Genomic DNA, 13707 nt, shown 5'->3' on the forward strand with positions numbered 1-13707 from the left:
TTTTTTGTGGGCAACCGGGGTAGAGGAAAGGGAAGGGAAGAGAGGGGGGAGAACGCACGTTTTTGTCAGGGAAATGTTGACAGTTGCCCCAGATTTTTTTTTTGCTCTGGGCAGCGGCAGCCAGTCACCATCACTATCACCATCACACACACACACAATACAAAGAATGCAGCAAAGAAGAGGGACGAGGAGGAAGGGATAGTGAGAAAGAGAGAGAACATACATGGCGCTATGGTGCGACAGAAGAGATGAACACACGCACAGTTGAATCCTGAGAAGGGGGGAGCATCACCGACATGCGGTAGCGAGTGTGTGCACTTCTGGAGGAATAGAGGTGTTGGTTTTTTTTTGTTGTTGGGGGGGGGGGAGAGGGGGGCGAGGGAGGTGCTCAATGCGTTTATCGCTGCTGGGGGATCACGTGAGAGTTCAACGCCAGACATTCCCTGGTGCCATGACTGCCATTTACAGCCTCCCCTCCTCTCCCCCACCCCCCCTGGGCTTGCCCGAAGAGGCACACATCGAAACGTGTAAAGCACGGTTTTATACATCGGTAAACCACAATATACCGATTCATCCATCCAAGCGCGGATCTCTGCATCAAGGCCCCCCCCTCCCCCTCCCTCGCCTCGAAGGTCTCGCCTTACAATTGCTTGCATTTTGCGGGCCGCCACGCGGTGGACTTCTTTTACGGTGCCTCGAGTCCCTCCCCTTCCCTCGGCATCAAATAGGCGGTGATCTCTGGGTGAGATACATTCAACTCACGACGGCATCTTTTCTTATTCGTACATAAGACAGCACACACCTGTCCACCGTCGCGTGTCACTGTGACATGAACGCCATTGAGGACTTTGACCCGCCGTCATTCGTGGTGGGAAATCGTTTTGCCCATCCCTCCCTCCCCTCCTCCTCTCCTTCTTTCTTCTTATATGCGGTGTGTGTTCTTGACTTGGTCACCAACCTACAGGTGGCTTGAGATTGGCAGGTGGAGACGGGGGGAAGGGGGACAGGAAGCAGCATGGGGTTCCCCCCACAGGGTGCAGCAGTAGATCTCTTCCCCCCTCCTCCACCCTGACCCCCCCCTCCCTCCCCCCCAATGCAGGTGTGGGCATCTCTCCCTCATGAGGGTCTGCAACACCGATACCATACAGAGGAGGAGAGAGAAGAGGGCGTGTGGCTTTAACTAGCAGGAAAGGTGTACACACCAAACACAGGAAGAGGGGAGGACGGGACGGGTGGGATCGATTCTGAAGTCAGACCCAAACTTCAATCTGTCGGCCTGTTTTATTATTATGCAGGTGTACGCCCCCCTCTCTTCATATACACAACCACCGCACCACCCCCCCTCCCCCTCCCTCTCCCCCACCCGACGTCACTGACATTTGACTTCCCCCTTTCCCATAGTTTTGAGGGGAGACGGGAAGCGGGTGGGGCGGAGGAGCTCGCAGAACACAGCAACAACCAGTAACATTGACGATACCGGATATTCTCCCTCTACGTCTCCCCATCCACCACCGCTACTTTTTCTCCTGTCCCCTCGTCCCCCCCCCTTCTCCGTCGAATAGTCAAACATGAGCATAGCAGCAGCATACGCCGCAGTAGCGGGTTGGGTGGTCGGGAATACCAATCCACACACAGACACACACACACACACACACACACACACACCTCGACGCTGATTTGCACCAATACGGGGAGGAGGAGGGGAAGGGGGAGGGGAGGAGGGGAGGGGAGGAGGGGGAGGGGGATAGTGAGCGCTTCCCTGTCTTCTTTACTACGATGGCCGCTGGGTTGCTTTACTTCTCGGTGATAATTAAGAACAGACTCCATTCCCGGTGCCGGTTACTCGGTTCCGACGTCACACCCATAGACACGTTCACATGTGAAGTGCGCAGTGCGTTCTCCAGCCATCCAAGGTCTGTCAGCGCGTGCCAAGCGCTTTTGGCGTAGCGCAGGCTTGCCTGCCCGGCTGGGAGTGCAAGGCGGGACAGCTCCTGCCCTACAGGGAGCGTTGACAACGTTGCTGGCGTCGTAGGTGTAGGATTTACGGAGAGCTGCACAGGTGGACGCCGCAGAATGGGCACACTGTCACTACTTCGAGTGCTGCTGATGGGGCCGACATCGCTGCTTGCGCATGAAACAAATGACAACGTGCTCATGAGAGCGCCCTTTGCACCGGAGAAGACCGAAGTAATGGTGGATCCGGCCTGCTGCAGGTAGTGCCACGTGACAGGGAGAAGTCCGACTAGATCCTCTCGACTGCTGTCCATCATGCCAAGACCAGCGCCACTGCTAACGCAGCTTTGGTCACCACTATGAGGAAGCCTCTTGGCACCGAGTACAGCAGCAGTCACGTCCGCCTCTCCGCAGCCCACCATGTGCGTCGGTGGCTCAGTTGGCTTTGAGCGGTGGCGGCGCGAGCGCCGATCGGACAGCCGCGCTACGACAGGGCCGTAAAGCGTCGGTGCCAAGTCTGCGATCTCGAGACCTAGCGTTGTGCCGTTAGCCGACGTAGCCAGTCGAACGGCCAAATCCGGCACCTGCGGCAAAGGTCTCCAACACACACCCGCGTCTAAAGCAGTCTGGTGAAGCGTGACGAGATTCACACGGAGCCGCACGCTCACGTCAAGAAAACCGAATGCGGAGCTGACTGCACAGCTCATGCGGCGCAGCACATCAACGTGACCAGAGAAATGCAGACTGCGTCCTACTCGTGCACTCCAGCCCCAATACACATTCACACCACGTGGCTTACGGTACCGAAACGAAAGCCCGACGCCCATCTTGATGTGGCGGGGCTTCCACCACGGCGTAGCGGAGCGCGCAGCTTCCTCGGCCACCTCCAACGCAGCGCGGTTCCAAAGCCACTCATCCGTCGTCTCTAGCACACACCGCTGGTACCAGTAGATCCACTCACGCAGAGGTGCCGCATCACTCTTGTCCGCGGCAGCAGTGCCCGATGGCATCGCAGCGTCGCATGGCGGTTTCCAGAGCGCAGCGCTGTTTGATTCACTCCGATCGACTGCCGTTTTAGCTTCGGGGGGATAGCGGTGTGGGTGCTCGGCCGAAGACGTCACTGGAGGAAAAAATGAGGTTCTGCTTGGAGCTGTGCTGCCCGTGGTTGCAGTCGGTGTACCATCAATCGAGCTACGCGTCGCTGACTGCACGCCGGCCTCGGGACCCCCTGGAGACAGGGACACTGGGAAACCGACAGTTATAACCTGTGGAGTGTGCGTAGTACCGGTGGTAGCCGAGGTGGCGGTAGTCAAATCGGCGGCTTTGCTCATGAGAGACGCCGATGCAGCGGCCTCGAGGGGGTGCGTCCATCCTGTCTGATCTTGAGAGAGCGTCGTCTGGTTCAGACCATTGCCAATCTGCACCCCAGTTCCCGAGCCACTCGCCACAGTACCGTGAAGGGTGCGCGACTCTTCCGCAGCCCGTGTACGCCGTCCCAGCATCACAACGAACCCGTGCAGGTACACAACAGGGTCGTCGACGACAATCGAACACTCTGTCATCACTGTGCGTGTCACGTACTCACACACCGGCAGCAGTGCATCACCGGAAGGGAGCGGTGTGAGACGCACGTTCAACACACCTGTCCACCGCCGCGCGCCCCAGTACCAAAACAGCTGAAGCGCGTTGTACATCTTCAACTCCCCGTGGCGTTGAGAGGCGATCACGGGTTCACGCCAGGGGTTTAGGGCGGACAATCGATGCGGCGCAGTGCTCTCTGTTCTCCGCAGCTCCACTGCGTCGTCCTCTACAGCGGTGTCCAAAGCACCGCTCGGCCCCGGGCCCGGGGGGGCACCACTTGTTTCCAAGTTCGTCGTCGTGCCGGACTGCGATGTCGGAACGCCAGCCGCAATCGTATCTGGCGACGCTCTCTGTGTTGTTGTTGTTGCTCCCCGAGCCCCACTCTTGTGTTCGCTCTTCGGCGGCTCTGAATGCCGCGGCGAGGCGGACTGCTCCTGTCGATAAAACGTATTTATTTGGTTATAGCCAACCCCGGTGAACAGCCCCACCAAAACGCCAAAAGAAGCCTTGTGGTACACTGAGTCGAAGCCGTACATGATGCCGGCGGTGCCGTACCGCGACACATCCTTCGTCAACCGAGAGGATGCCGTCGGTGGCGCCAACGACTCGCGTGACCACTGCACACCATCCGTCACTGCTGCAGACGTGGCGGCACCGACACGTTGCGCGCTGTTGCCGTTGCCGCTAACCACAGGTGCTGCTTGTGGAACTCCCCCAACGTCCGTTGTGTCCGTCGGCGAGGCTTGCGTGTGCATCAGAACGCCTGATGTTGCTGCAGCGTTTCCAGTGGCCTTTCCCCCAATCGGCTCGCCGGTTGTGACCCCCCAAGTATCCGACAGCTGTCGCTGTGGCTGTGAATCATCCAACTGGGGGACGTGGAGCTCTGTCTGGCCGCCGCTGCCGCAGTTTGCAGCCGTGGCTGCCGCACTGCTGCTCATTCCCGCAGCGTAATAGGGCGGAACTGCGGAGAGGTTCGGTGGTTCCGATGTAGCTGAGGCCTCTGTGACAAAGGGCGACTCCCCAAGGGGGGCCGCATCGGTTGTGGCAGCGGCGGTGGTTGGAGAGATCGAGGATCCCCGGTTTCTATGCATGTGTTGCTGCTTCTCTTGCTGCACATAGGCCGTCGCCACGGAGGGCAGGTTCGACGTGGCATCATTGACAAGGGTGAACGCCTTGGCGCCTTGACCAGTCTGAAGCGCTGACCGAGCAACCGCCCTGGACGGGGCCCAGTCGATAATCCGCAGCGAGGCCGAGGAAAGTTGGTAATCAAAGGTTCGATGAAGGTTTGTATCGTACGACATCGTTAATCACGAGCGCCTGACTACGCCCCGCGTGTGTGTCTTCCCCGGTGATCAACAAAAAAAACCGCACTGGCGCGCGTTCTTTTTTTTTTTTGCTGTTCGTTTGTTTGCCCACGTGCCGCTTTAGTTGTTTTTTTGTGTTTTCTTTACGTTTCACGGAGGTCTCCCACATGGAGGGTTGGGGGCTCAGCAAGCCGTCTCCTCCACATACCGCCCCTCAGCGAGGCAGACGCAAGAAGCGGGGAGAGGGGAGGGAATCCAAAGGCGCGCGTGTGTGTGTGTGGGGGGGGGTGTAGGGGGTACCACGTTAGAGGAAGAATAAAAGTATAAAAGGACTAAGCTTAAGAAAGCAGGCAGGGGTTTCTCAATCGTCTGCAAACGCTGGTGTCTCTGCATTAATGGACGAAGGTCAGCTCTCTCTGTGTGTGTGTGTGGGGGGAGGGAGGGAGGGAGGCGTTGCCTCACAGAGCAGACCCAACATAAAATAAAAGGAAAGCCAATCAGTCTAGAGAATAGGGTGGAGACTGCATAGATATCAAGAGGTGTGCCGGACGTGTGCTGATCTCTTTGATGGGCCACCTATATTAGACGAATCAGCACAGATGGGTGTAAAAGGATGGGACGCGAGGAGACCAGCGGGAGAGAAAAATGAGGAGGATTGGAGGAGGAGAACACGGTATACACACACAGGTGATGGGGACGGACAAACGAGATGAGGAAAGCAAGGCATTTTTTTGTGGAGACACTCCGGCGGCGGCGGCAGCGGAGGAGGAGGAGAGGTGGGGGTGGGGGGTGGGGGGAATGCATCCACGTCACTTGGTAATTCATCTTTGTTCTACCCCCTCCTCCTCCTCCGTTCCCGGGGTAGGTGGTGGTGGATGGTGGCAGTGGATAGGGAACTGTCAACGGAGTTCTCTCCCCCCTCCACCCTAATCCCTACACCACAGCCTTTGTTTGTCGTACTGCTTTACTCTCCGTTTGGCTCTTCAGAATGACATGAATATGTCTCCATGTGTTTTTTCTTAATAATGTGCAGCTTCACTGTGCGTGTGTGTGTGTGTGTCTGCCCTTCTTTACCACCACCACCCGACGACCTCCCCTGGCCATCCCCCTTCTTCACACATTTGTATGCGTTTCCCTTTGTTTTTTTTTTTTTACCCCACCGTCTGCTCGATCTTTCCACATGATACACCAATACGCATCACAACAAAGAGGGAGACGAGTAGCGGGAGTCGAACACGAGAGGTTTGGTGAAGCGGCTGAGGCAAAAAACAAAGGGGAGGCCGCACAAAAACACAGGGGGAAACACCCCGCCTTGGAGGACACGCACGCGCCACAGAGACGTGGAAAGAAAAAAACACATTAAGTAGGGAGGAGATGGACAAAAAGGGAGAGAGAAAAAAGAAAAAGAGAGAAAAATCGTCTTTGAGAGACCCACGAAACACACAATGAGGAGGAAGAGAGAACAAAAAAAAACAGAGTGGGCTGACTTTTAAGAGTGACAACGTAAGGATGTAAGCGTGAGGAATGTAAAAAGTCCCACATCCCCTCCCCTCCCCTCCCTCCTCCTCCTCCTCCTCTCCAAACGGAGAAAAAAAAGGGGCGGGGGAGAGGAGGGGAGATATGACCGAACAACAACAAATAATACATATACATAAATATATGCATGCATACACACACAGAGCACACACACACACACATGCACGCACTACACACACTGACGACTACGGGCACCGTTTATCTAGCATCTCTTTTCTCGCCTTCTCCGATACATACGCAGCTAGGCGGGGAGGGCTACAGGAAGAAGAAGAGGGAGAGGGAGAGGACCACGCCCGAGTCTAATACGAAGCACGAAATCAGCAGAGTGCAAGAGGCAGAGATGGCGTGTGTACTTCCACCTACACACAGAAAATGCTGAACAACGACAACAAAAGAGAAGAGGTAAGAGGAGAGATGACAGGTCACACGGAAAGGTGTCCCCATCAAGGCACACATTACACGAAATATCCAATCACCAAGGTGCACCAGACATATGTGTGTGTACACACACACACACCAAAAACAGCGGCGTGAGCGGGGGGGGGTGGATGAACGATGGGTGGTGAGCGCGACTTAGCCACCGAACAGATTCAGGAGAGAAAAAGGCATGACACGGACAAGGGCTAGCTGGTTGCACTGGTCAGTCAAGACAAACCAGTGGTGAAGCAACAAGCTGCAAGAGACACCACTCCCTCTTGACTGACAATGGCCGAGTACATCGACAAGAAGGCAATATGACGACGACGATGACGACCCACGAAGAAAAAAAGACAGCTCGCAGTAGTGAAAGTGAAAGCGTAGCGCAAATTTTCACCCCGACACCTTCCACTTTTATCCCCACTTTTTTTTTCCTTTTGAGGAGGGGGAGAGGGTGGAGGTGGAGTGTGGTTGCCGTCCGTCTCGCGCCGACCTACCCGTTATGTTTATCTTCTTGTTTGGCCCTCGGTGTAGATGATGAGTGATGGGTGAAGGGAGTTGCCGTCCGCCTCACCAGTTACTACCCGGATATACACGTACATCTCTATGTAATCATTTTTCCACCCTTTCCCTCTCTTCGCCCCCCCCCTATCCTCCCCTTTCCCGTTTATTCTTTTTTTGTGTGTGTGTGCGTGCGCTGATCCATCGAGGCGGCAACCATTCTCTGTGTTACCGTTCCCGATGGTTTGGTGTTCCTTGTGGTCACACCGTGACCTCTCAACTTACTTTCTTGCTTGTTTGTCTTATATGTACGTGTTCCCCCATTTTTTTTTCTACGCTTAGAGCTTCAGTGCGATTTGTGTTTCGTTGTCTTGTAGATCGAACACCCCGAGGGCGTGGGCGCAGCAGCAGGTGCACTGCATTGCCCGGGCAGACGTGGGAGGGGTGGGGACATCCCCTACACCCACACCGCCAAAGCCTGAGAGAGACACACGCCTAAAGAGGCGTCCAGACCCGACAGAGACAAAAACTCGAACAAACAGAGAGGACAGGGCGAGATGATGAGTCGCGTGTACGTACGTGTGCGTGCCTTGCTCCTTCCCCTCTCTCCCCCTCCTTGCACCTCCCCGTTTCGGATGGCTTTCTCTATCCCTTTTTCATCGTCCTATTCTCCTGTGCCCACGCGCAGGTCCTCCGTGGCTTCTCCACCACCCTTCATCCCCTTTTTTGGTTCCCCACCGCTTCTCACGTACTCTGCGCGCGCACGTATTCGTGTAAAACAGTCGCGTGACACACGCTCCTGCATTGCGATGTGATGAGCAAGAGAATTGGGGGAGGAGGAGGGGCGGTTGAGACTCAGAGAAGCGGGTGTGGGATGTGCTTCGAGCGAGCAGCTCCGGAGGGACAAAAGGAAATACAGGAGAGGAAGACTGACGAGCCCCGTGCGGTGTAGCTGCACTGTGGATACGAAGCGAGCGAGGAGCATGATCAGAGGAAACAGAGACCAAACATACATGCAGATAAACGTGCTTGCCCGAGCGCACATGACAAGAGGAGCAGTAAACCTTCGAGGTCTTTGGGAGAAGGGGGGCATGGAGGAGAGCGCGCGAGAGGCCCTGTTGAAAGGTATGTGGCACACTAGTAGAAGTACAGGAGCTCACCAAAGAGGCCAGCGCAACAAATTTAGCGCGATTGTTTTTGCTTCACATAAGCAGACAGTGTCCTCTCTGCGCACCTCCCCACCTCCACCCCCCACCGCCTAGTGACGAGGTGTGTGTGTGTGAGTGTGTGTATAATATATACTTACTGTCTTACGCCTTAAGGGTCTCGAGGTACGCAATCAGGTCCGCGCGCTCTTGCGGTTTCTTGAGGCCGGCAAACGACATCTTCGTGCCCGGCATGAACTTCTTCGGGTTCTCCAGGTACACGTCCAACACCTCCGGTGTCCACACTACACCGGATTCGGAGTTGGCCTTGCTGTAGGCGAAGCCTTCGACTGTGCCGGAGCGGCGGTTGACGATGCCGTACAGGTTCGGACCCACACCGTTGGAGCCGCCCTGGGTGGCGGTGTGGCACTGGGCGGCACGGCCCTTGAAGAGCTTCTCGCCACGCTCCACATCACCAGGTGGGAGAGGGGCACGGGCCTTCGGCGGCATGATGAGGGCTGTAAAGGTGGGGGTTGGGTGGGTGAACTGGAGTACAGTAGAATGGGATGCGTCTACCTAGCGGGAGGAAGAGGAAAAGGGAGGGAAGGAGGGAGGAGAATGGGGGTGGGGGGGGCAAGCGAGGAGAAGCGCAGGCTACAAGCTGGACAAGAACCGTCTGTAGACACAGGTGTGTGTGTATATGTGTGTGCGGAGGAGAGAAAGACACTGTGGGGGGAGGAGGAGCAGAGGCCAGGTGGAGGGGAGGGGGGGGTGGTAGAGGAGCAGAAAGAGGCACCAGATGGAGAGGGACATGGTGCGGGGAGCAACATGGAAAAGGGGAGGGAGGGAGGGAAGGGTCGGCATAACATCCACAGCGTTCGTCGCTTAGGAATGTACCGCCAACGGTTTCCTCCCCCCCCCCCTTGCACAGGGGCTCTTCCCCTCCTTCTCGGGCTTCAGGACCATGGCATGCGTGTGGTGCGCGTGTGCCCTCGTTCTTCACTGAGTCTGTCACTCCTCCTCCCACATGCGGTGATAGGCCACCAGTAAGGGGGAAATACGGGAGGGGGAGGGGGGCACACACGCACCAGAGAACACACGAAACATGAGCCGGAGGCGTAGCACAACGGACATCAGAGGGTAAAAAAAGTGGGGTATCCGTAAGTGAAGGGAAGAAGAGGGGGGCTTTGAGCAATCCAACCGAGGGACCCACACCGGCAAGGTGACAGGCACACACGTTCTGTCTTTTTCTCTGCTCCATTTCACACTCCCTCTCCCTCTCCCCCCCCTCCTCTCTCTCTCTCTCCCTCTCCCTCCCTCCCCTTGCGGTGGATCGGTGTAGGCGTATAGGAGTAAAAATAGACTAGAATTATTTCCATGACCTTTTCAAAAGAAAATCTGTAACAATTTTTGGGGATGAGTAAAGCGCCTCGCTTACGCATCCCGGTTCTCACCCCCCATTCCTCCTCTCCTTCACCACCACTGTCCACCCAAAAGGGATCTCACGCATGTCACACATTCTTTTTTTTTTGTGGGGGGGGGGGTGGGGGTGGGGGAGGGGTTGTTACGTCGCTCCGTTTTCCTTGTCAACTCGATCACAGCGTTTGAGTAAGGCGTTGTGAGTGGATGTACAGTGTACATGTGTGTATCCATAAATAAATATATAGTTGTCCTTCACCTCTCCCTTCCTCTTCATTTTTACACCTTAACTTGAGGGACACAGCACAACACACCTTTTTGTGTGTGTGTGTGTGAAGGGGGAGGGGGGGGGGAGAGAGGGAGGGGAGGGGAGGGGAGAGAGACATCGCCACACAAACGTGTGGATCAAGGGGAGGCCGTTCGGTAGCTGGAGGGGGTTGGTGGTGATATGAGGAGTGGTGTTTTTTTTTGTTTGCAACTACATACTTACAAGAATGGAGACGGACGCCAGCGAGGGTAAGGGATTGGTACACGGAGATCCAGATGGAGACAACGAGCAAGTAAGCCAGGAGGAGAGTGAGTAAGAGAGGGCAAGTCTGTCTGTTTGTGTGCATGAATGTGCCATGTGGCGCCCGCTCACACCCACACTCACATCTACACACACACACACATATATATATATAAGCATATATATTAATCAAGCGAACAGGGTAAACAAAAAATTAAAAATAAACAGATGAGAAAGAAACACACACACACACATACACATACACATATTTACAGAAACCAATTGCTCTTCTCTTACCCTCTCTTTTCCATTCTCTGTGTGTGTGTCAGTGTGTATGTTTGCACGTCTGGGCAAAGACTACATTCCTGTGTATATGTATTTTGAGAGTGGAAAGGTTAGGGAAGAGAGCGGCAGTGTCACACACAACCACACACACACACACACACACACCCTGAGCAAAAAAGAAAAAAAAAGACTAAGGTCTAAAAAGTGTCCATTTGAGACACAGAGGGCTGACATTCCCCTCCCCCCCCCCTCCAAAAAAAAAAAAAACACGGCGCCAATGAAACGGAAAAACGGGACAGAGTAAATACAAAAACAACAAAAGGGGGGAAGAAAAAGGAAAAAAGAAACGAAAAACACATCTAAACAGGGGGCCGTCGTTGTCCACATTTCTTTTTTTGTTGTTGTTGTCGTTCGGAGGAGGAGTGCTCGTGAGTAGTTTAAAACCGTTAACATTTAGTGAGAGAGACAGAAGGACAGGGGGCAGGGGGCAGGGGGGGGACGGGGGGAAGGGGGAGGTCAGTGAATCTTGACTGGTGGTGTATTTCTTGCCACTGAGTGCATACGTGTGTATGTGTGTCAGTGTGTGTGTGTATGGGAAATGGGGGAAAGGGAAGGGCGTGTGAAGGCCTATACGTTTTCTTCCTTAGCTTTTTTTTGATGTATTTGTATATGCGTGTACTTCGAGCATGTGTGCGCCATTCTGCGTTGTGCCTGTTCCGCGCTTCTGTGCGGGCTTTTCTTTTGGTTATCGTGGCTATGCTCTTTTTGAGTCTACGAGCTACGCATGAGGAGGAGGAGGGGGGGAGGGGCGAAGCACGAGCACGTTCGCAGGGATAGACAAGGGGGGGGAGGTGGGGAGACCAGATGAGAAACACATGCGCACACCCACACGCAAGGGCGTGAGCAAGAGGTGTTGTTGGTTGCGCACTGTAGTTGTGTTACACGCGGCATACACAGTATGTACCCCTCCCCTTCCTCTCTTCCCCTGTCTCTTTCTCTCCCCCTCTCGCTCGCTGCTCAACACAACAGCCACTTTATTCTTCGAGCACGTTCAGTCCATCTCATATTTTTTCTTCAGCCCTCCCCACCTGATGAGCGCCCTGTGCCCTTGCTTGGGGGGATGAGGAGGTGGGCGGGGGGGGGGGGGGGGGAAGGGGGGCATGGAGGAGAGCGCGCGAGAGGCCCTGTTGAAAGGTATGTGGCACACTAGTAGAAGTAGAGGAGCTCACCAAAGAGGCCAGCGCAACAAGTTTTAGCGCGATTGTTTTTGCTTCACATAAGCAGACAGTGTCCTCTCTGCGCACCTCCCCACCTCACCCTGCCACCGCCTAGTGACGAGGTGTGTGTGTGTGTGAGTGTGTGTATAATATATACTTACTGTCTTACGCCTTAAGGGTCTCGAGGTACGCAATCAGGTCCGCGCGCTCTTGCGGTTTCTTGAGGCCGGCAAACGACATCTTCGTGCCCGGCATGAACTTCTTCGGGTTCTCCAGGTACACGTCCAACACCTCCGGTGTCCACACTACACCGGATTCGGAGTTGGCCTTGCTGTAGGCGAAGCCTTCGACTGTGCCGGAGCGGCGGTTGACGATGCCGTACAGGTTCGGACCCACACCGTTGGAGCCGCCCTGGGTGGCGGTGTGGCACTGGGCGGCACGGCCCTTGAAGAGCTTCTCGCCACGCTCCACATCACCAGGTGGGAGAGGGGCACGGGCCTTCGGCGGCATGATGAGGGCTGTAAAGGTGGGGGTTGGGTGGGTGAACTGGAGTACAGTAGAATGGGATGCGTCTACCCAGCGGGGGGAAAGGGAAAAGGGAGGGAAGGAGGGAGGAGAATGGGGTTGGGGGGGGCAAGCGAGGAGAAGCGCAGGCTACAAGCTGGACAAGAACCGTCTGTAGACACAGGTGTGTGTGTGTATATGTGTGCGGGGGGAAAAAGACACTGCGGGGGGAGGAGGAGCAGAGGCCAGGTGGAGGGGAGGAAAGGAGAGAAAAAAAATAGATACAGAAAAAGGAAGATACACATTACACATATTTATTTACTTCAGCGGGGAGGGGGGAACTACGGTAGGAGGCATCGACGTCCCACAGAGACGAGAGAGACGGCGGCGGGTCAGGGGGGCTGATGTAAATGTGGGCGCATGGAAAACGCGTTTCAGTGTATGCCTCCCCATGAAACATGAAGGGGTGGTGGTGGTGGTGGAGTCTATTAAATGTAGCGCTGCAACTCATCCCCACCCCTTCCGGTCACTAGCCTCCCCTCCCCCCCCTCCCCACCACGCCCCTCATAAGTGCGCACAACAGACGAGATCCCGGACAACGCCTTACGGGCATCAAGAGCGCCTGAAAGCGCAACATAGCGGGTGAGCTCTTCCAACGTATATCCAACTTCGCTCTCCCCCCCCCTCCAGGCGTTCCATGTTGCCTTTCCCGCGGTGGATGTGTTTAGTTTTTTTGTGATGCTTCGGCTTGAGTGAGTTCTCTCTCCTCCTCCTCCTTGATCTTTTTTTCTGCTCTCGCGCGTTCTGTATTTTTGTGTATCAGTGTATGCTTTGAGTCACTATGGGTTCGAGGGTGTGCGTTGAGCAGTAGGAGCAGGCGAGGAGAGGAACAGCAAGACGGAGGGTCAGGAACACCGACGACACCCGATCGTTCACCGACGAACCGATGTTGACGAGCGATCCCCCTCCCCCTCCACACACACACACACACATGCCTATACACAACGTGAAAAGAAAAGCTGCTTGCGCACCCAAAAGCAGACAGGCGCATGTACTCTGGCATGGACAGGCTGTGGGGCATCCACTCGTCACTACAACAAGCCGTGGCCTAACCAAAGACATGCACACAAAGGTGGTGTTGATGTGTATAGGGGGTGGGGTGGGGCAAAGCGCACCAGGAAGGTATGGGGGGGGGCTCAACCTATGATACAGAGGAGGGGAAAAAAAAGAAGAGGAAGGCGTTGTTTTTCAGTAAATCGCATTGACTTATGAAATAATAATAATAATAAAAGGGAGTGAGGGAGGGGGGAAGATAGACTAATGATGATCCTCTCTGT

The 13707-nt window shown here is 55.2% G+C and overlaps 1 protein-coding gene across 1 annotated transcript; it reads right to left on the bottom strand.

Annotated features, from left to right (window-relative positions):
- Positions 1-1793: 1793 nt before the first annotated feature.
- On the bottom strand, positions 1794-4835 carry JKF63_05340 (uncharacterized protein; the record flags this gene model as incomplete). The annotated part of the gene is made up of 1 exon (XM_067901304.1): positions 1794-4835. One exon carries the CDS (start codon positions 4833-4835, stop codon positions 1794-1796), a length of 3042 nt encoding a protein of 1013 aa, XP_067758306.1.
- Positions 4836-13707: the final 8872 nt, after the last annotated feature.

The sequence above is a fragment of the Porcisia hertigi genome, chromosome 16, assembly GCF_017918235.1.
Source record: "Porcisia hertigi strain C119 chromosome 16, whole genome shotgun sequence".
Taxonomy (NCBI): Eukaryota; Euglenozoa; class Kinetoplastea; order Trypanosomatida; family Trypanosomatidae; genus Porcisia; species Porcisia hertigi.